At 48.4% G+C, this 22,619-nt stretch overlaps 1 protein-coding gene across 2 annotated transcripts in view; it reads right to left on the bottom strand.

The window, feature by feature from the left end:
• Positions 1–528: 528 nt before the first annotated feature.
• Positions 529–22,619, bottom strand: part of ANKH (ANKH inorganic pyrophosphate transport regulator) — a 125,845-nt gene continuing 103,754 nt past the window's right edge. For both annotated transcript variants that reach the window (XM_081054005.1, XM_081054006.1), the window contains 4 exons: positions 7,267–7,396; positions 4,729–4,852; positions 4,068–4,167; positions 529–2,509 (listed from right to left, as the gene is read on the bottom strand). In XM_081054005.1, coding sequence (XP_080910131.1) covers positions 2,396–2,509; positions 4,068–4,167; positions 4,729–4,852; positions 7,267–7,396 — 468 coding nt within the window. In that variant the 3' untranslated portion in view covers positions 529–2,395. The remainder of the gene's footprint in view (positions 2,510–4,067; positions 4,168–4,728; positions 4,853–7,266; positions 7,397–22,619) is intronic.

The following is a 22,619-nucleotide window of genomic DNA, read 5'->3' as shown; positions in this document are numbered from 1 at the left end:
ATAATGACACAAACAAACCAACCTGTGTTGGGGGAACATGTTTTTGGTCAGCAAGTCTAACGAGGACCTCTCCTTATGCTGAAAAGTGGAAAAAGCTTTCCCCACTTCTCGGGTTTGGCCTCCTTTTCCACACACACTGGTTAGAAAAAATGCCGAAGAATCTGCCAGCAAGAGGTTTTGCTTTAGAAGTTAAGGGGTGTGTGTGTGTGTGTGTGTGTGTGTGTGAGGCTGTGATGTAAGCAGCTGAGTGAGGGGAGTGTGCAAGGGGTCGGGTACTTCTTGGAAACGTCCTGCACAAGCACAGCTGCGTTATGGCTTGGGTCTGGGGGTTGCTTCCTGTGTTCTCCAAAATTCTACCAAAATACTATAGTCTGTGAACTTTTATCACCGAATGGGCATCTGAAGTTATAATAACATGTTCTAGTTGCCTAATGAGTTTCTTTCCCCGATTGAAAGAATTGGCTTTTTCAGTTTGATCTTTAAGCTCCAACCCCACAGCACGAAATAGTCACGTGTTAAAAAAATACTGCTGTTTCATTTTCTAGTCATGTACTTTAAAAAAAGCTGGTACAATTAGATTTCCCCCCGATCTTCTCAGATCTGTTCCTGATACCACTCCTAAAGCTATTTATCTTAATTTTCAACACACACACACACGATTTGTCCCCCATCCCTGGTGTGCACCCCCAAGGGTCACTGGGTGTCCAGAAATGTGAATACAGCCCTGTTATGCTCACGGTGGACTTGACGCCCTTACATTCTTTTTTCCTATGAGGAACAATCGGATTATACAGCACTGAAAACAATGAACACAATAGGCTTGCCTTTTTCTTTCTTGTTTGCCCTTCTAGCATATACTTCCATTCCCATTATTGTGTACATCAGCTGACCCATTTATACCCATTATCCATAATAAAAAATAGTTCTGTCATTTACTGATCCTTACATTTATGTACAAAGGACAGACTGAAAACTGCTAAAAGTAAGATACAATGTTCATCGATACAGTTCTTTTCAACTGCAGGTATGTTGACACACAAGCAATCACCGTATTGTATTAGAGACATTTTATTGAAAATGCGAAAATAGGAAATGTATTATAGCCTAAAATAAATTACATAACATATACAGTATATATTTATATCTTTAAAATACTTTTGTGTTTAGGTTCTTTCAGTCTAGGAATTTCAACGAAATCAAGAATTTGCTGAACTGTGTCCATAATTTTTTTTTTAAAAGAAAAACCCGCTTTCCAAAACTTAGAAAAATATACTGCACTAAATGGTTTTCAAATGTGTCGTCTCAGGGAGTATCACATAGTGACTCTGATATTGTTTATAAAATGTCTTGCTTTTTTATCTTGTGGCGTGAGAGGGGAGTATACCTGGAATTACCTGTACCGCATGGTTATGACTGAGAGTGGCAGAACCAGGTAATAAATCTACTTCAAAGGTTACTATATGGCAACCTGGCATTAGAATGCTAGATTATGACTTAAAGCTTCAGTTCACTTAAAAAAACTAAAATGTAAAGTTAGACTGCTCCATTTCCCTTGCTCTAGTGCCATCTTCAGGAAAGGTGAGTGAAAAGCAAGCCTTCAGGGAAAGACGTGGGGAAGGATGCTGACATTTGAAGATGCGCTTCTGTGACAACTTTAAAGAGTCAGCTCAGGTATGTACACGGCGGGGCCGGCGGGAGCTCACTCAGATCAGGAGGGCAAGGTGAAACGCGAGCGTCCCGTTGTGTCCGTTGGCTGTTCCCGTGGCTCCCAAACCTTCCTAAAGGACATTTCCATCCGTCTGCCCAGCGCCTTCGTAGATCATTCCTCAGTGAGCACGGCCACTGCGGGCTGCAGCCTGTCGCTGACCCTCTGCACGTGTGCAGCAGACAGTTGACTCCACGGTGGGAGGCCACCGGGGTCACCTCTCTTTGTACAGCCATGTCACTGCGAAGCCAATCAAAGAAAGCCCAGTTGTAACCTGTGGATTCTTAAGAGAGATGCAAAGGGACAGGGTGAAGTCTGTGGCCACTGGGCAGTGGTGGCCGAGAAGTGATGGATGGCACAGCTGCAGTCCTTTGGTTCCAAGTGGAGATTGTACAAGGGAGGTGAGAGGAGGGGACCGCTTGGACTACAAGGCAGCTAGGACTTCTGGGTTTTCATGAAGCGGGGGCATGAAGTCAATTGTTTCGTTGGTTTGTACAAAGCCATGGCAGGGACCATCTCTAGGTCCCCGCCTGAGTGTGGACATACCCAGTATGCCAGAGAGTTTTTTACATGAAACCTTTAAATTAAGGCCTCTTTCGTTACCAAAACCCAAACAGAAAACGCAACGGGAGAGGAGATGACACTGAAGTCCCATCACCACTGTCCTTGCAGTGCTGTGTGTCCCGGGCCTTATTCATTCTCCTCTCGCATTTCCACAATGTCTGCCCCCTCCTCTGCTGGGGGTATGTCTGTCATGGCCGAATCCTCCCCCTCAGCGGCTGACTCGTTCTCCATCTTCTTTTTCTAGACCAAAGAAGACACATCAGCGGGGGCTGTGACAGGGACACATAGCAGAGCCAAGAGTGGGGGGAGGCCACCAGGGGCTCAGACTTGGAGCTTGTTAATGGTTGGGTGACCTCACCCAGGCTGCACCTTCGTTCATGGAAACCTGCCTGCATGTGAGGACACCACTTCCCTGCCCCCCCCACGCCGTGCAGCCCCCTTTTCCTGCAGATGAGCGCGGGGCCTGCTGTGACTGGAGTAGTCGTCCCTCCGGGCCAGTCCCAGGTTGGCTGTCATGGTCTCCCGCCCTGCTCGCGGCCTAATTCCTGGTGGCTGCACTGACACGTGGCCTGTCTGGCAGTAAATGGCCTCTCAATGCCTTAACCCTTTTTCCTGTGGGGATCAGCGTCTCCAGAGCTCATGGGCTCAGTGGAGACCCTGTCACTACCAACACCTTCAGCACCACCCACAGGCCAACTTTAAGGATTACATCCTTCCTCCACCTCCGGCCGCAGTGTGGCCCCTCCCTCCAGGATCCTGGACCCTCTGTCCCCTCTTCCCTCTTCCATCAGCTTAAATGAAATGCGCAGTAATTATAATCATTCCCTTACCCCTCTTTTCTTAATCATATTTGCCAGGCAAAACCCCAACCTTAGTTAGATCCAAATCTCCACGAATTTCAGTTGTCACCACCAGCTCTCATGGCTGGGGGAGCCCACACTGGTGTACCCCAGAGGTCTAGCCCTGGACCCCGACTCCTCTCTCTTACCTCCATCCACTCCCTGCTTAATCTTGTCCCTTCTCTGTTGAATGAATGGGGTACCCGCTCCCTGAGTATTCATAACTTTTGAAAGGAAATATATCCCCAAAATAATTAGATACACTAATTTCACACTGCAGTATAAACTAATCCTGTGCTAGTAATAGGTTTAGAGTATGTAAATACTGTGTGTGTGCATGTTTGTGTTTGTGTGTGCACGCATGTGCACTGTTGGTGGTGTGAGTCAGGAAGCACTTCCTGCAGTGGGTGGGGGCTGGGATTGAAGAGGGCAAAGTATGAGAGACGGCATCCTGACCACACATTTTCTAGGTTGGCCATTCCTTAGCGAGCAAGGCTGAGTTTATAGGAACTTAGGGAAAGGTCTTGGTTGCCAGGGAAATCACCTTTCCAGGATATTCTTGGTTGGTCAAAACCATTATTTAGTTTCTACATCTTTTAACTCCCCAGCGGCAAAAGTAGGAGGCAGGGTTGTAGACCGCAATTCTTTCAGTTGTCCCTCCTGAGAAACACGGCTGCCTTCTGAAGTAAGGTGGGTGTGAAGAATGAATGGCTTCCATAAGAACGTAAGAAGGCCTCCCCTCGTTAGCAGACCTGACCGAGGCCTGAGCCACTCTGGTGGGGAGGACTGCTCACAGGCAGAGGGTCCCGGGGTCATGTGGGCAGTGTGGGCCCAGCGGAAGTGCAGGACGAAGGTGAGGTGTCCCCACCACTGTGGGCGGTGGGGCCCCACTCAGGCCTCCCTACACCTGGAGGAGGCTTTGCAGTCACGGCAGGTGCACCTCAGTCGCCACGTCTTACCTGTTTCCGATAGACGTAGCAGGCTGCTATGGCGACCATGGTGGATTCTCCCACAAACCCTGCGAGCAGAGAGCCCACGCCCAGGGTGGCTCCGTGGACCCTGGGGATGAGAACCCAAAGACCATTTGTCATTAAAGCCGCATTAAGGCACACAACGAGTCAGAACCCAGCCAAAACCCAGGAAGGGTGTAGACAAAAGAGGGACCAGACAATCGCATTCGAGATCTGCACCTAATAAATGGTCTCTTTGTGGGGAGGTGACCTGGGATACCAGGCAGAGCCATCTCCCACTCCCCACTAGGTCTCAGCTCAGCGCCTGCTGTTCAGGCCACTTCCCCCCACTCGTGAGCCTGCAGCCCCTCCCAGCCCTCGTCTCACACAGTGCGAGTTTCCAAGTTGCAGGGAATGACTACTGCCGCAGCCCCAGGAGACGGGGTCCACAGTGGGTGCTCAGTGATTACCGTGGGGGGCCTGACCCCGACAGTACTTTTCTAGGATGGATGGCAACAGCGTCCTATGGAGAGCCCAGGCAGAGAACGACACAGCTCTGCATCTTGAGTTCTAGAGGTGCTTGGGGATGTCACGTGAAAAGGCAGAGGGAGGCCTCCGACGGAGCACTAAGCGGCAGAAGGCCCCCAGCCCCCCGTCCCCGACGACATACCCCAGGTAGGGCAGGACCACGAGGCTGCTGATGAGTACGATGATCCGCAGCACGGAGCTGGGGGCCAGCACAAAGGTCTTCTTCAGTGTCATCAGCCACCCGGTGAAATGGGCCCTCACGGTGACTGAGGGGAGAGCAGAGGGCTTGTCAGCCATGGCCTGCTTCTCCAAGTGCTGCACCCTCTAGCGTCCAGCTTCCGGCAGCACCTACGAGGTGCCCGGGCAGCGGGTTGGGACCCAGGCTTTCCTTTGCCCTGGGCAATTCCCCTTCCTGCCGGGTTCCTGATGCCTGCTCTGGGCCTGGGCAGCCCTGTCCCTGCCTCGGCTCCCGCCTCATCACAGCCCTAGCGTCCAGGGAGCGGGCTGCTGCGGGCAGCTTCCTTCCTCCATTGGAAGGAACCCAGCAGGCTGCCCCGCGGGCCCAGCCTGCTCCTTGCATGGTCCTGTCCACTCCTGCCACCTCCAGCCCCAACCCCACCCAGCCTCAAGCTCTGATCATTCCTCTCTAGAAAACTCAGAGAAAAGAGGCAACTTGATAGTGATCCAGTTTGATTGTGGGCGAGGAGGAAAGCTGGACCAGAAACCTTCCCCATTGAGTCTGGGGCGGTGTGGAGACCGGAGGCCTCAGGGAAGGAAGGGTGCTGCTCTCATCCGGGGCCCGTGTTCCTTCCACACCTCTGACCACGCGCATGCACTGAGCTCATCCCCATCCTGCCTTCCCCCAATAGTTCTCTGTCTGTCTGATATGGGTCCTTCACATAGACCTCGCCCCTCTCACCATCCAGACGTGAATGCAGGAGGGCAGGGCAGGGCGCCGGGCCTGAGCACGAAGGAGGGTACCAGTGAATACAGACTGAGTCTGCTTGTGGAGGACGCACCCCCTTATTGGGAAGAAGGGCCCTGATGGTCTAGATTTGATCTGACCCTGGAAGGGATTTAAGGCGGTGTCAGGCCTAGTCCTTTATCCTTGTGGGGTGGCAAAGACCTTTTGAGGGGGAGGAAAGTGTACATGCCTGGGGTGAAAACACGTCCAGGGTCCATCTGGAGAAGACGTTTTCCTGGTGTAATGGGCAGAGCTGTGTATTTGAGAGACACCGACACATACTTGGGTTTGGTCGAGGGCAAGGGTGAGGGCCCAGTGGAATGCTAACCTGGTTGTCCTAAACCTAAAAGGTGGCAAGGACAGGCAGAGGCTGATGGCTGTCTGGAAGCCCTTAGTCTGACAGGTGAGAAAGTGGAGTCAAGAGGAGACTAAAGGTGAGTCCCCGCCCATCCTAGCTGAAGTTCTCTGGGACTTGCAGCCCCAACTTGAGTAGAGACTGGGGAATGATGCCCAGTGCCTTAATCTCCAGCGAGTACAATCTCCTCTAGGTGGCGTCACCTTCCAAAGCCTGTCTCCCCATGTGGCCCTGACCAAGACCACACACCACTCCAAGTCTGTGCTCTTTTTGTGCCTCCATTTCTGCCACAGCCGGGAAGTTGACCCCCGAGAGGCCCAGCCTCTAGGAATGCTTGGCGGCTAAGAGCAGGGGCAGCTGTGACCTGCCTCAGGGACAGCACCAGCCTGGCAGATGCCCCACTGGCCCTGACCTTGACTACTCTATGGCCCATTTCAAAACCTAATTGTGGCTCTTCAGATTCTTGCATAGCAGCTCAATGATGTAGGTGGAATTGTTTGGCAATACAAATTTTAACAGGTAACGACACGCACTTGGTGTGAAAGGGAATATAGTACAAAGGTCTTCCTCCCAGTCCTGACCCCCGGGCCCTGGTCCTGCTTCCCAGAGGCAACCACTGTTAGCAGCTTGATGAGTTACTTCCAGAAACAGTATGTAGACATGGATGCACTGACCCCAAACATGTTCCGTACAGACATACATATACACATGCGTCATATATCTGTTATAGAAAAGGTCGTACAGTCAGCCATCCTGCAACCGCTTTTCTCATTTAATGAAAAACTACCTCATTCTTTATGGCGTACCTCATACTACTCTATGGGTTTGGGAATTCCCAAGCTGGCTTATGCTTTGGCGTGGGCTTTTCCTTTCTGGCCATGTGCCAACTGGCCTCACTTCTGTCCCTAGATTCTTATCTCCAGCAGTTGCTCTCATTCTTTGTACATCTCCAGATTTTAGCAGTCTACTTTCTTTTTGTCCATTTCAGTTCTTAAATGAACATATCGAAAAACTGACTTTTGAGCATATAGTTCTAAGCATTTGAGAACAGGCATAGACGTGTGTACCTACCACCCAATCAGGATACAGAGCAGTTCTCTCCCCCCAGACTCCTCACACTATCCCGTTGGGTCTTTCTTTTTCACTGTATTTACAACCACTGTCCTTTAAAACACAAATTATTCCTGTCTGATTCATTTCTTGAACTTTCCACCTCCCAGAGAATGTCTTTGCATCTTTGCAACCCACTGTGCAATTTTCCTTTTTTGTTTGCGACATGATTGCACACATGTCCAATGCGAGACGACTGAATCGGGCAGGAGGGCCCGTAGGAATTTGACTTTCGTTCTGTGTGTCCTTACCTGGCACTGGGAAGAAGGAGAAGATACGCAACGGAATGACACAGAGTTCTGCAAAGGCGAAGTCCACGCCGATGATGTCTATCAAAATCTTTTCGGAAACGTTGGGGGTCCAGAACATCACAAAACAGAGCTGGGGGGAGGGGGAGACAGCAAGAATGTCAGGAAAAGGCACAAATGAGTGAAATGAGAACGTTTCCAGTCCCAAGGAGCTCAGGGAGAGGGCAGACGCGCCCAGCAGGTGGCTGGCACACCAATCCTCGAGCCACTGCATACTTTACTGTCACCTGCCAACACAGGCCCCAGTCTGTCGGCCACATCTGCCCAAAGGGACCTGGGCAGTGAGGCAGACATGGACACATCTGAGGGGGTAACTGGTCCAGTGAGGGTGACCAGGTGCCATCATGGAAAGCTTAACGACCGCTTAGCTGCTCAGTGCGCGCAGGGAGGACATGCTTACGAATGCAATTTCTACAGCTTAACCAAATAATACAAAGTGGCCGGAAAGCAGCTGGGTGTATGCAGAACCACGTTGTATCGGCACACCTAGTGAGAAAGGGAATAGTAATGCTTAGATTAATTACAGACCTGGAACCTTTCTAAGGTCTGGTTAAGAGAACAGACAACAGCCTTGAAACTGGGAACTTTGGGAAACAGAGGGGCAAGTGGGAGACCGACTGGAATCTTAAACTGACACGGGATATGGGAGCCACAACCATGCCAGTTTCATCACCTGTTTCCCTTTCTTAAGACGCAAGAGATTCTTCCCTAAAATGAAAGTGGATACATTATAAAATGAATTACAGTTGTGTAAAAACAGAGCGCCGAAATTTTAGACTATAACACCCTTTAGGCTTTGGGTAAATTAAGTTTCATGGAATCGGGCTGGTTCTATTTATTATGTCAGGTTGAAATAGTTTTAAAAGAACCTGGGGAGGATCTGTTATAAATACGCTTCACTTTATAAATGCAATGGAGCTTTTATTCTTTCATGGATTTTTCAGCACCTGGGAAGTACATCCCACTGGTTTTCAAACATGACGGAAGTACTATCGTTTGTCCCACTGCAAAGCCGCCAGCCTGAAAGGGTGTGGTACACACACTTACAGCCCAGGGATGGTGGCAATTTCATACTAAAACTTCAAAACGACACTGAGCACAGCACTGAGACATAATTCATTTCTCTGACAAGCTTGTCCATAGCAGTAAAGCTGTAAAGAATTAAGATAAGTGACCACCGCCCCAAGTCTGCACCTGATTTGTGCCTTAGGCCCTATGGAAGGGTAACCATCTTGTGTTTCCTCAATGGTTGGAGACACCTAGACCACATTCTGCTGAAAATGAAAGCGTCTAGGACAATCCCTGTAACGCTGTATTTGTTTTACAGCCAGCAATTACCTGAAGGTGAGATAATGCCTTATGTTGCAATCTCTGCGCTTTGCAAAATCACAGTCAAGTGGCTTATAAGTTACAACAAAGCAAAGGAAAAGGAGGGTGTCACTGCGTGTCAGAGAAGACTACGCAAGCAAGCGTCTGGGGCAAAGCCAGGCAATTCCTCCCTCTGGTTTCTCCACATGGCTTTTTCCTGCCTTGGAGGAGATGATCAGTAACCCCTGGAGGAGTCCAACATGAGGACGCAATGACAGTGACCAGGGCCGAATCACTTGAGTATTTGTAACCTGGATGGGTGACCCCACTTCTGGTCCCTTGAAAACAAAACATTAAGGTTTAATGGATCTCCAGTAGAGCTTCCCAGGAGTGTGGCTCGATATTTCATTTTTTAAATTTCCACAGTATGATTTAACTTGGCACCACTAATAAACCACTCTGTTCACTATCTGATATCTATCGGTGCCAAACATGCCCTAAAAGCCCCTATCAAGATCACACGCCACTGATGTGCTTTTTCAGAGTTTTCAACCAGGCACACCAAGGGGTAGGTTATGTCTTCTAGAACAACAGAACTGAAAGCCGTCAGGCTGGTCTGGGGCTTGAGCCATCACAGGTAAGTATTATATTTCAAGGGAAGAAACACTGCATGTATCATGTAGAAGCTTCCTGTCTTTTTCTCCCTGAAGTCTCTGAATTCCACCCTTTGCTTCTGCCGTACTTCCAGTGTGGCAATGCTCCTAGCCTTCCAGTAAGTTCCTAAAAAATGCCTATTTCCTGGATTGCCCAGTAGGTAGGTAGGTTAAAAGCTGCAATGCCTATCTGCAGGTCAATTTCCCCTAAGGAAAATAGTGAGCCCTAGCACAATAATCAGACCCAATTTAAACAGTCTGTTTCAGAAAACAAGAAGCTTTTAGAAGTTAAACTAACAAAGAATATTTCAGGAAAAGTGTCATTCTAATGAGTTCACCCAGCGTAGTCTCGACTCAGAACGTGCCCTCCCAGCTAACTATGACATGCTGTGTTCCTCAAATATTTGCAAAGCCTAATGACGTTGACTTTGCCAAACCAGAACACAAACCTAATAAACTACTGACAATGGACATGATTTGTTCCTTCGAGCAGCTGCAGGGCTAGGTTTTCTGCTGCAGAGCTTGCTGTCAATATTATCTCATTAGGAAGCGGCCAGCAAAATGGAACAACCCACTCAGTGCCCAGCTCTTGGTTTTTCTATTTATTCTCCAGTAAAAGGAACCCGGGCTTCTTGGAGAAATGGCTCATTCTAGGGCTAAGGCTGGAAATATACAAGATGATCAGCCTGGAATAACATGTCAAATGACATGAGACACCAGCAGAAAGAGCCCCCAATGGCCAAAGGTGGAACAATTTGAGCAACAAATAATGTAATATTGAATTATGACCCACAGTATACAATAAATACCCACAAGTCCATATTGGCATGAGTAAACAAATAGGGACAAATCTCCTGCACAGAATTTCAACTGAGTTATGTAGATACCCCAGCCCTCGGGGAGGTGGAACCTACCTCCCCACCCAGGCTGTCCATAATAACTTCCTTCCAAGGAGAGTATAGCATGGAAAAGGGGGGAAAAGAACCTTTAACAGTGGAGAGACCTGGCAAAAATGATCTCGGCCAGGTGATCAAGGTCAACATCAACAGTGTAAGTCATGTTCATAGCATGTACTCTTGATAAGATGTGATGAGAATGGCACTTACCCACATGGTCTTCCTCCCCCAATCCATAAGCCTCATCTAACCAAGAGAAACACCACAGATAAACCCAAATTACGGCACATTCTACACAACACCTAACCAGCCAGTATTCCTTAAAACTGGCAAAGGCCACATAAACAAGCAAAGTCTAAGAAACTCTCACAGATCAGAGGAGGCAAAGGAGACAAGACGGTAATATGGATGGGATGGAACAGAAAGAGGACATGAGGAAAAAGCTAGTGAAATCTGGATAAACGATGGCGTTTAGTTTGTACTAATGTACCAGTGCTGGCTCCTCAGATACGATAAATGAGAGAGGGTGAAGGGTGTGTGAGACTCTGTGCTGTGTTTACAACGCTTCTGCAAATCTACAATAATTCTAAAATAAAAGGTTATTGAAACAGGAGACCCAAAAGCCACTCCTCTTTTATTTGAAAGACTGATTCTTTTTCTCGGGACAGGCACTGACCATGAAATTTCTACTTTAGAACTTTGAAATACTTATTCGTGTTTTAAGATACACTTTATCTCCCATAGTGTGTAGTCCACGCCCGACAGAACTTCTACCTTCACGATCACTGGCATTCTCTTTTCTTTCATTGTATTAGCCTCTCTGGAAACTAACCCCCAATGGGCCGCAGCCCTTTTATTCACAGTTTTAACAGTTTCCGTTAGTGTATATGTCACGGTCACATTTCTAAGGATGGTTTGGTTGGGCAGATCAATGCATAATGTTTAACATTTTCATTAAAGGCAATCCATTAAGCAGGCTTAATTTGTATATAGTTGTTCTGTGTTGGGGTCAGTATTTAACTTTTCATTTCTAAATCCCTATAACAATGAGCTAAGTTATGACAGAGTTTTACCATCAATTCAGATCCCCACGTAGGGGTATACTGTGCACAGAGGATGAAGGACACCCTTAGCCTTACAGAAGTAACACCCCTGGTCTGCGGTGCTCCACAGTGAGTCAACAAGCACCACAGAAGGCGCCTCTTTCCCAAGACCTGCATCCTCACAAAGTCAGTCCCTGACCTGCCCTGGCACAATCCAAGACTCTTTCCTAAGAATTTTGGGTTGGGATTAGAAGAAGCCAGTTGTCTCCATCAGCATTTGAACTTAGAACATACAAGCTCAACACAGTGGCACAGCCATTTCTGCACATACTAAAAGGATTCCATGCCAAAAAGGGACATTGCTAAGAGCTCTGGTTTCGACCTAGTTTCCAGAAGCTGTTGACCAGGCTTTTGAAGAACTCACAAAGCGGTGTCCATTACCCTGTATAATCAGGATTACTAGTAACTCAGGGGTTCTTGTCCCCTGCAGTTAGAACAAGTCAAATACATGCAGCTGTTTTGAATTAAAATAGCTGGCCCTAGGCATCATTTTTATTTGGAGCTTTTACTTAGAAAGAAAGGTTCAACAGAAGTTTCACTGGGTTTAACTCTCCACTGGGTAAACCATTGGTTTACCCTCAACAATACCATTTACAAAGAGGTGGTTGCAGCCTGGCTCTGGACTGTGTGTCTGGTGAATAAGATGATTTACATTCCGGTGCCAGCTTCTTAGTGCATCTCAGACGACCAGACCACCAGCACGTCTGTGGCCCTATGATCTTCACAGAATGCTTCACCAGTGCTGGGGACAGTGACTGTGATCAATCGATCTTAACTATCATTATCACCAAAGGGTTCCTGGGACAGTAATAAAATGCTATCGGTGGAGTCATCTGTAGGTGGCAAGATTAAGATTGATTTTATTTTCCTCTTTGTTACTTTTCCCTGTTTTCCACAAAGAGCATGTATTCCCTTTTCTTTGTCAGAAAAGCATTTTAAAATAAAAGCGACCCCTGTAGCTGTCAATCTTAACATGTGCTTAAGACAGGGATGAGAGAAGTCTTGATTTAGAGGGAGGGGCAGCTATCAGAGGGTGGCTGGCAACTGGGTTATCACAGCCAGCGTCTTGGGAAATTGCACCCCGGGTCACTCCATGCAGAAAGCACATTGATTTGATTTACTTGGGGTGGAGGGGGCCCAAACAAGGCAGGACACTGTCAGATAACACATATTCCTATTTTGCTTGAGTTTTCAGAGAGAGAGCTGATATAGACCCAAGGAATGCCATTTGAGCTTTTGATTCTTAGCATGTAATTGCATAGGCTGTATGCACTTTGCAGGGGTGAGGTGGGATGGGGTGGGGTGAAGTGGGGGAATTCATTACAGGTTTTGTGCGTGATGGTCATGACACCAGCTTTCATTCCCAGAGAGATGGGAGCCACAGGGGGTTGTGAGTGGAGGAGTGATGTAATCAGATTGTCATTTTTGTCAGGCTGCCCAGCGCTGTGTGAGAGCAGACAGCGGGGAGTCAGGGCAGAAGCAGGGCGCCCTGGCAGGGAGCTAATGTAACAATCCAGGGGAGATGACCTTGAACCAGAGGGACGTAAGAAATGGTCCAGTTTGGAGGTCTGATGTGATATGACGTGAGCACTGCTCTCTGCCTTCAGGCTGGAGGCCTGGCTGCTCTCTGGGGACTCTTCTGGCCTGTCCTCTCCAAGGTTTCTCACTCTCATTTGCTGACCGCCACCTGAAGGATGGGGTTGTTTCTAAGAGTCTTCCTACTGCTAACAGTGAGAGTTCATGAGAAGTCACCACATCCCCAGTGGAATGACAAAGCATTCCATCAGGATGACTCTTAGAACCAGGGTGAGTCCCAATTTTGAAGGAAAAAAAATGCCATTTCACTAGAGTGGAAATGCCTACTAAAGCCTCTATGACGTGTGAAAATGGGCCACTCTCTGGGGAGCAGCATTAAAGAGGGTGACAGGGAGGGAGCTTGTAGTAATCACCAGAGGGACGGGGCCATTGTCCTACAGAGCTGTGGGGCGGTGGGGGGTGGGATCGGTGAAAAGCCACTTGGGCCGCAGGAAAACCAAAGGACGGCCTGTGAGAGGGTGAAGGAAGAGGGACCCTTCTGTAGAGGAGAAAGTCATAGGTAGGGAAAACCTTCTGAGGAAAAATCAGAGTATTACAATGCCTTACAGAGAGGAAACGTGGGGGACTTTTTAGGTCAGGTCAGGCTAGCAAAACTTTTATCAGGCAGAAACAGATGGCGTAAACTCCACCTATTACTGAAAGAAACAGTTTGGTTTTCGGTTAAGCTAGGGAGCTTGGATAAGCACGTTCCAGAATGTTTATGTAGTACTACCTAGTATTCTCCACGTGGCACGGCGACAGTCATAACTATTGTTACACTATTATCTGTCCGGAATATAATACTTCCACAAGGGAGTGGATGGAACCACTAACTGTTACAGCACATCTAATGGTAAAAAACTCAACATTTTCAGATGTAATTTAAAAACAGCTATTTTTAAAGAATATAGAAACTAAATCGCTCCTACCATCATGTAGATTTAGTGAAACCGCCAAATGCACACTCTGCCTCAGCGCACTCAGTGCTACTTCCTGATCTAAGACGGCGCCCAATTCTTAGTAAGGCCAAGTAGGAATTAAAAGCAACAACAGATTTCAATCAGCAGGGGGCGCCATGCACCAAGCCTGCAGAGGGTGCTCCGGTTGTCAACCCCCCGCCCATTCCATCTACCTATAGAATGTTTACTTCGTTCCTGTTCTTACCCGATTTGAAGAATATGTAGAAAGTTCCAACCCCAGCTGAGTTCTTTAGGTTGCTCGGCTCCGCGCCGCTCTTCACAAGGAGGCTGAGTGTCAGCCTTTACTTTTCCTTGACTGTTACCAGTCAAACTGGAACTAACGGGGTGGGTGGGGAGGTGCTGTTTAATGGGTCTCAAGTTTCAGTTTTGCGTTGTGAAAAGAGCTCGGCAGATGGATGGTGGTGATGGTAGCACAACAATGTGAATTACTGAGCTGTACACTGAGAAATGGTTCAGGTGCTTAAGTTTTATTATGTTAGGTGTATTTTACCACAATTAAATTAAGAAAAAAAAATGGAACCAGCTCACAACACCACAGTACGCTCGTTCATTTGCTAATTGTTTTAAGAATGCACTGTGGATCTGTACTGTCATTGTAGTTTTGGGGACCAGTCTTAGTTGTTTTACATCTCCTCTGAGTTCTCCCAAACAAACCAGTCAATCTACAATGAATAAAGATTTGAAAAGCAAATGGTGGACTATTGAAGCTTTAAAGGGAAATATGGGCAGAGATTCAGTGGGAAGGAACTAACCCTTACCAGTTATCATACACCAAGAGCGTCTCATAAGTTACTTCATTCAATCTGCATAACAATTCCAGAATCGGGACACCCAGACCTAGAGGTACAGTATGACTTGCCCAGGTCTCCCTTCTGGTAAAGGGTGGGGCTAGGATTTCAACTCAGGCCTTGGGGACTCAGAAGCCTTGCTCCTTCCGTATTTCTGGGATGTGTAAAGGTGACCAAAGGGCCAGCTGGTACACAGTACGCTCCCAGGGGATGACCGATGAGAAAGTTTTGAATTCAGTTTATTTACCTTTGGTTCTTTTTGTCCCTTTCCTTGAGCCCAAGAGAGTCATTTTTTTTCTCCTGGATAATGTGAACAATGAGAAGGCAGTCTCGGGGTGCGGGGGTGGGGCCGCTCAGCAGAAACAAAGCCTTAAACAGGCTGTCCTTGTTGGAGACACAAGGTCAGCATGGCACCACAGCTGGAATGAGGCCTGTGGTAACCGCTGACCTGGAAGGCTGAGTGACAACTGGAGGGGAGGTTAAGCAACAGGAAATCGAGGCTGGGTCATTCTCACAAACCCAACTTTTAACTCTGAAAGCAGCCGACTGGACGAGGTGCTGTGGGATACAGGCTTTTAGGATTCTGCAGCTTTCTAGCACACAACCGAAGCTCTCAGGACTGACATGCTTTTCTGAAGTACAGCTCCGAGTGATGGGACACCACTGAGAAAAAGAAATTCCTGACCTGCACATGGGATAGTGAAATACGCTATCCCATGAAGCAGTAACAGAGGAGAATATGCTGACCAGAGCATTTGAGACCTTATGCACTGCATGTGGAGAGAAGGTAGATGGGACTGGAGGGGCTCAGCCTGAGCTGCAAGATGCAAAACTGGCCCTTAAATGAAGAAAAAGGTCTCCTCACTAGGGAAACTGAGGCTGTGACAGGCTGTGAGGGGCCAGACTCCATGCCTGCGACTCTAGGCAGGGTATGTTTGTTGCCTGAGACTCTGCCTCTTTCTGCCAGCAGCGCCGCAGACAGCCCACTCAGACCTTGAGAGGAGCAGGTGGCCGGGCCTGCGCGCTGGCAGGGATTAGGGGCCCTATAAATACAGACCTTTTCAGTCACCTCGATGTCTTTCCAAGGTGGCGCCAGCTCTGGGGGGAGGGGACAAGGCAGAGTGGAGTTCCTGCTTATATCTTTGGGATTTGTGCTTTCTGAGGACTTATCTCGAGTGAACAGCATAAAATGTATTTTAAGACGAGCTGAACCTCGCTGGAAGGGATTATCTCAGTGTATCACAGACAAATAACCTGATGCGGGGTGGATGTTTCTGACTGCTTCCTTCTCTTACATCCCGCTTTTTTGCTTTCCTTCTCAGCTGGGAGGGGCCCTCTGATCTGCGATTCTGAAGCTTTAGGACTAAAAGGTTTTAAATACCAAATATCTTCACCGTAAACCCTGCAGTGGCTTCCACCCCTTTGGTGACACCTGTTTTCCTCCTGACCTCAAGGGCTCTGGCAGGCAAGGTGTGACAGAGGCACCCAGCAATCCCAGGCCTGATGTCTACAGGTCACTCAGTCACCCTCTCCTCTTTCCAGCAGCCTCCAACCTAGTCCCTCCCAGACAAAGCTTATCTCAGGGAGCTGGGGACCAGCAGAACGCCCTCAATGGACACAGTCTGATGGGCCAGGAGGAGATGGCCACTCACATGGGAGAGAGTGATCGTGTCCTCATCCAGGCCCTGCAGAGAGAGGGTGTCAAGAGGGAGACGGGCAGGTGGCTAGGACAGAGGTCTGAGGTGCTCTTGGAGTGAGGAAGAGAGACCTTCTACCTAGGAGCCTGTGAAGGAATAATCCAAGGAAATGAGTAGAGGATGGAAAGAAAAGTGGGCCGCATCAAACCCGTAATTGGAGAACCGGGGGTGGGGGGGTGAATTGAGGTAAGATTAGCTGGGGGCATTGAGGCAGTGAGGACCTATGCAAACTCTGTAAGGACATAACAAGTGACGGGGCAAGAATGCAAGTCAAAAGAATGATCGAGGAAGAAGGAGGGCCCCATGGCTCCCTGAGGGAGGAGTCAGGTGGGCTCGGGTGGGGACAGATGGTGGGGCTGGGCAGCAGCAGTAAGGTGGGGGGAGGGTGTCTTCAGGTAATTCTCTCCAGAAATTCGAATGCCGAGGAGACGAGAAATGTAGGCTGCCTGCTGTATAGAGACACGATTTTTATGTTTTCTTTAACTTTCTTTACAGTTGGGAGTCTTGAGCAGTTAAATGTGGACAGGAAGGGGTGAGTTGGGAGAGGTTGACACCGGAGAGAGAGGGAGGGGCTGAGACCGATTTCCGGGCAGAGAGGAGGGAGGAGCACTGCCGGTGAGTACCCACCAGGTGCTACGCAAGCACAGGGCTGCGTGTCCACAGTGGTCAGACACATCCGAGAGGGGCACTGGGCTGCTGGGCTCCTGGACGTTCTGCCCAATGTATAACTGCGTCCCCTCAGGGGGACCCTCCCTGACTGTCCTGTCCAAGACGGCATCTCCCTCACCCTCTTTCCTTTAACTAAAATGTCCCCAAAGCACCTGTGACTCCCGGTACCAGGCTGCAGAACCGCCACCCTAAGAGATGTATTCAGTCCCTAATTCGCAGGAGACTTAGGGAGTACTGAGGCCTTTATAGGGTACCAGATGTGAGTAAATTAAGGGACGTGAGATAAGTTCGCTGGGCTTATCTGCATGGGCCCAGCTCACCATCACCAGTGTCCTTACAAGAGGGAGGCAAAGGGAGAGTTAATGCAGGCACACCGAGGAGGAGGAGGAGGTGTGAAGACAGAGGCAGAGATTGCAGTCATGTGTCCAAGCAATTCTGTTAGCCACCAGGAGCTGGAAGAGGCAAGAAACCGATTCTTCTCTAAAGCCACCGGAGGGAGCACGGCTGCTGACACCTTAATTTCAGCCCCAGGAAAGGAACTGTGACTTCCGGCCTCCAGAAGTGTGCGAGAACACATTTCTGTTGTTTTAAGCCATCAGGTTGGTGGTGATTTGTTACAGCGGCCATGGGAAACTAATACAATACCTAACACCATGGTGTGTGCTTATTGACTGTCTTCTCTATGAGATTGCAAAAAAGGGACTGTGTGTGTTTTACTGTGGTAGTCCCAGGGCCTGGAACGTCACAGGGCCTCCAGCATTTGTTCAATAACTGCAGGGTAGATGCATGTGTTCTTTCCCTGGGGAGCTGGGCTCCTAAACAGAGAATCCCTAAGCAGTGTTGATCCCATTGTAAATGTAAGCTCCACTGCCCAAGCTCTGCATAACGCGTACATGTGTGGCTTACAAATCTTTCCTTCCTGGCATTTCTAATATTTGGTTGCTGTGTACAGATATATCGGATATCTAAGCCGGAGGACTAAATATATCCCATTCTCTCTGTGCTCACTGCAGCTTGTGGGTAACTGACATTTCAAATGAACAAAACGACCATCGGCTGGGTAAGCACTGTCGGCACCTGGGATTGGAGGCTACGAACAGGAAGGTGTGATGGGACATCCGAGAGCTTTCCCAAGCCTCAGGGGGAAAAATGTGCACACGTCGGTGTCTCGCGTATGCGTGAGGTCCAACTATGGAAGGGATGTATAAATCTATCAAGAGGCAGATTATGGTAAACACCAAAAAAAAAAAAAGCACAGAAATTTGGAAGGGTATTTTGTGTGTGTGTGTGTGTATAAATAGAAAATTCATAAAATTATTCTTTAGCCTCAATTATACCAATAGCTGTTTATTTAGAGGTATAGCCATCTTTTCCTCACTAGGAATCTTATGTGTCTGTGTACTTCAGATGAGGACAGCTGGCATTCTTTGCTTACAGCATGCCTGGCACTGGGTAAGCTATGAATCCTTTGAAAAGTCTTAAAAGGTGGGTATTCTTATCATGTCCGTGTGGCAGCTGGGAAAGCTGAGGCTTTTAGTTTTAAGTGACCTTCCCAGAGCCAGCCAGCTGGTGAGTGGTGGAGCCAGGATTTGAACCCAGGCCCTGGGGCTTGCAGGCCCACATCCATAAACACTGTGCTAAATCCCCTTCCTTTCATCCCTTTGATAATTAAAAACCATGACCAGGACAGTCAAGTGCCATGAGTGCCCCAGGGCCATACAGGGCATCTGAACCCACCTGCAATTCAGAGGTGCCAGCTGTGGTGCGTACACCGTGATGCTCTAGAAACTTCTTTTTTGGGGGGCAAGTGTCAATTCATTCAAGTCACATGGGTCGAGGGAGGACTAAAGACAGGCCCCTGAAAACCACCTGGCACCTGAGTAATGGGGAGTAGGTTTTCCAGGCACAATTGTTTGCCACACTTGCTTTTTCTCAGCATCACACTGAGGCTTGCCCTGGGCTCAGAAGGTCTGAAAAGACCCCAGAGTAACCTCATGGCACAACACAATGCTGATGACTTCACCATGCGTCTGACTCAGCCCGGGAAAGGCAGTAATAAACCCATTAAAATAAAATAAAAAACATTTTCAACAAAGGCCACATGTCAGCTAGCTAAAAGCAACTGTACCATCCAGGTTCCTTTCTGTCTGTCAGCAGGTGCAGGAGACCCCTAAGTGCTGGGAGCCATAAGCCAGGGAAAAGCATCCGTGGGACCAGAGGGTTTTGTTGTTGTTTGTTCCAAGGCCCAGTGCTCTCTGGCTTCATTAAACATACAAAATGACCACTCGGCATACCAATCAGGTGTTCAATGTCCTTTCCGTGCTCATTTTACACACTGATGTACATATGTCTACTTAGTGCTTCTGGATACGCACATTTTGAGATAACGCATAAAAATATTTTGAGATGTTTGACGTGGGCTTTGCTGACTCCCCACATGCTGGAATCACACAAACCAACAGGAAGAGTTTTTGGCCACCAGGACTGGGCTCACGTGCAGAGCCCACGGCACCTGGGTGTGTGTGAGCAGGCGCTGAAATCGGAAAGCCACCCCAGCCTTATCATGATGGTCCCCACGTCTTCTCCTAATCATGGTCAGGAGGGTCTGGCTTAAGCATCTGATCAAGCTGACGTCTGGTCCTACCGATAATGTGCCCACTGGAAAAGAAAAGTACTTCCCAGACTGGTTCTGTCTTTAAGTTGAGACTAACAAATTTTTTTTTTTTTTAAGCCACAGAGAATCGTCAAATTGAATTCCTGGACATCTATGAGTCAATCCCCACTAAGTGACTGTGCCGTTTGTGTGGCACAGTAGTCTGTGACCGTCATCTACCTCCAATCAACTGCTTTCGCACCAGGAGAGACTCTAGGTGAAGCCTGGGAACCATATCCTTGGGGTGAGACAGGGGGCCAGCAAACGCTGCACGTGCAGGAACCCGGGAAAGAATACAGTGTCTTCCCGCGGTTTTCTAACTCGTTCGGGTGGGGCATACGTTCTAGAATGTGGGGCTGTGCTGATATGTTAAACGGAAGCTACGTAATTGTTACAATTTTGTGCCAAGTGACACATCATTTATAAGGTTCAAGTGGAAAGCAGTAGAAGGGATCAAGATTTTGAGACAATTGTGGGGGTGGGAAGATAAATAACAACTGGGTAAAATACTAGTGATTGAATTTGTTCCTGAAAACTGGAGATATGTTTTGGCTTTTCAGTGTTAGTAGTGACCGTGGATTCTGCCAGGGCCTGTTGGGGTGCTCTGGATTATTCGGGGAATGGAAAGCAGCATAAAAAATAGCAAAAGCAAAGTGACTTAAATCTAGCACTGGTACTTCCACTGGATGCTATGATGCTAATAGTACCTCCTTCTCCCCCCAAAACCATCCGCAAAGATACAATTAAGCACATTAACGCAGCACCGTGCTAGACCACATGAAAAGTATTTCTAAGGAAATCCTCTACAGGTTCTCACATGGAGAATCCGGAGATAAAACAAAAGAGATGTCTTACGGAGTCACCCAATGGAGAATTTAAAACGACAGGAAGTCAGTTGCATAGTTAGGTCTGGTTAATGAATCCACCCGGCGGGCCGGCCGTAAGATCCCTTTCTTTCAGAAACACCAGTGTATGAGTTTACGAGGGCCGTGGGAACAAAGCTCCACAACCCGGTGGTTGAGGACAACAGAAGGGAACGATCTCACAGCTCTGGCGGTCAGACCCCAGGTGCTGACGGGACACCCTCAGAAGGCCTAAGGAAGGGTCCTTTCCCGGCCTCTCCCAGCTTCTGGCAGCGTATGTCCAGTCTTCACACTCCTCCTCTCTGTGTGCGGTCCAAATGTCCCCTTATAAGAACACCAGTCATACTGGGGGAGGGGTCCACTTCCCCACCCACCAGGACCTCGTCTTAACCCTTTTTCCAAATATGGCCACATTCGCAGGCACTGGAGGCGAGGACTGCTGCACAGAAGGTTTGGTGGACACCGTCCAACTACGACAATCAGAGGAGAAGGTTCAGGACTGACTGCAGTCACACTTTCTCTTTTTACCACCCACTGATGTTGAAACACACGGCTCTGAAATATCCAGAGTAAAACCTATTTTAATTTTTTTTTAAAAAAACCCCGATCCTTAAGTAGTAACAGCCACTGGCCTCAGATAACCTTGTACCCTATTGTGGGAGGTACTGTAGCTTGATGGCATCCTGGCAGGCTCCCTTATCTCTCTGCCTGAGTGACAGCCACACATGCGCGCGCGCGCACACACACACACACACACACACACACACACACACACACACACACACACAAAACACACCACCCACCACGCAGACTCATTTGTTGAAGCTGAGGGAGGCCAGCGGGGTGCAGTCAGGAGGCCCTGGCACAGTCCCATGACCTGGCCATAATCTGAATCTGAGGGCACAAAGCCACCTCTGGAGAAGCCTGGTGAGACCTCACCTTTACACCTGTCTGCCCGAAACTGGCCAGTGCACCAAAAATCAACCCGTTCACCAAATCAGCCCATTTGCACAACAAATTGTTGTGCAGAATTTACCGACTTCTTAAACACTTGTCTCTTTTTTAACTCTTCTAAAGCCTACAGCAATTTGTACTGGAAGAATTGGCAGGGCCCTGGGGGAATGTGAAGGCTCTGGGGTGTCTGGGGCTGTCACATTCTTCCCATCTGTCTGTACCCACGTCTGTCATTCTGCTCCATTTTCCTCTGACTCTCCCCCTCCCCCTTCTTTTTCTGTCCCATAGTCTCCCCACTCCCCGACATTCTGGCTTTCCATTTACCCGATTCTTGCTCTTCTCCTCCTGACTTTCTCTGGGTTCAGCATCCAGTAGGTGCTGGGTATGGCTGTGAAGGTTGTTCATAGCACAACACAAAAGTGCCCTATAGCTCTGCCTGCCAACATCCATCTGGATGCCCATTTCCATTTTGTAAAAGGGGGGTTGGGGAGGCCTCAGCAGCAGCCATGCCCTGCTTTGCATCCATTCTTCTCCACCTGTCTTGCTACAGAGGGCCCCCCTCTCTTGGAACAGCTCCCCAAAACTAGAGCAGCAGGGAGCTTAAGAAAACACCAGATGTTCTTAAAATGTCACCACAAAGTCAAAATGGAAACTGGTCAATTAAAATCATCCAAAGCTGTTAAACAGTCCCCATTTAATATGATTTGCTATAAACTTTAGAAAGAATTGAAAAAAAAAAAACATGTTTGGGGTAAGTTGGCAAGTTTCATAAATTTAGCTCTCCTGGCTTCCAAAACTGGCCCAGGGGGACCCGTCTTCCTCACCAAAAGGACTGGTGAGAAGACACGTCCCACCCTGGTTCCTGGTTTCGTTTCACCCCCAAATCTGGAATCCAGGAGGGAGTCATGCTAAATCCCAGGGTTTCTCAGAGGCTGAGCTTCTGTAAGTTTAGAGTCACCAGCTCCTGTCCCCCAAAAGAAAGGAGCGCTGTTTCTGAGTCCTTACTGTAAGCTCATCCCCACCTGTCTGTGTTCTCAGCGATTATCTACGAAGAAAACTTGGTCTTTTAGGAGCCACACTAGTTCTCACCGTGCTTTCCAGTCAGTCACATAAGTGACGGAGGTCATGGCTCTCCTGGGAGGTTCAGGGGAAAACTG

Source organism: Rhinolophus hipposideros (genome assembly GCF_964194185.1).
Source record: "Rhinolophus hipposideros genome assembly, chromosome: 7".
NCBI lineage: Eukaryota > Metazoa > Chordata > Mammalia > Chiroptera > Rhinolophidae > Rhinolophus > Rhinolophus hipposideros.
This window is presented reverse-complemented; position numbering and strand designations above follow the sequence as displayed.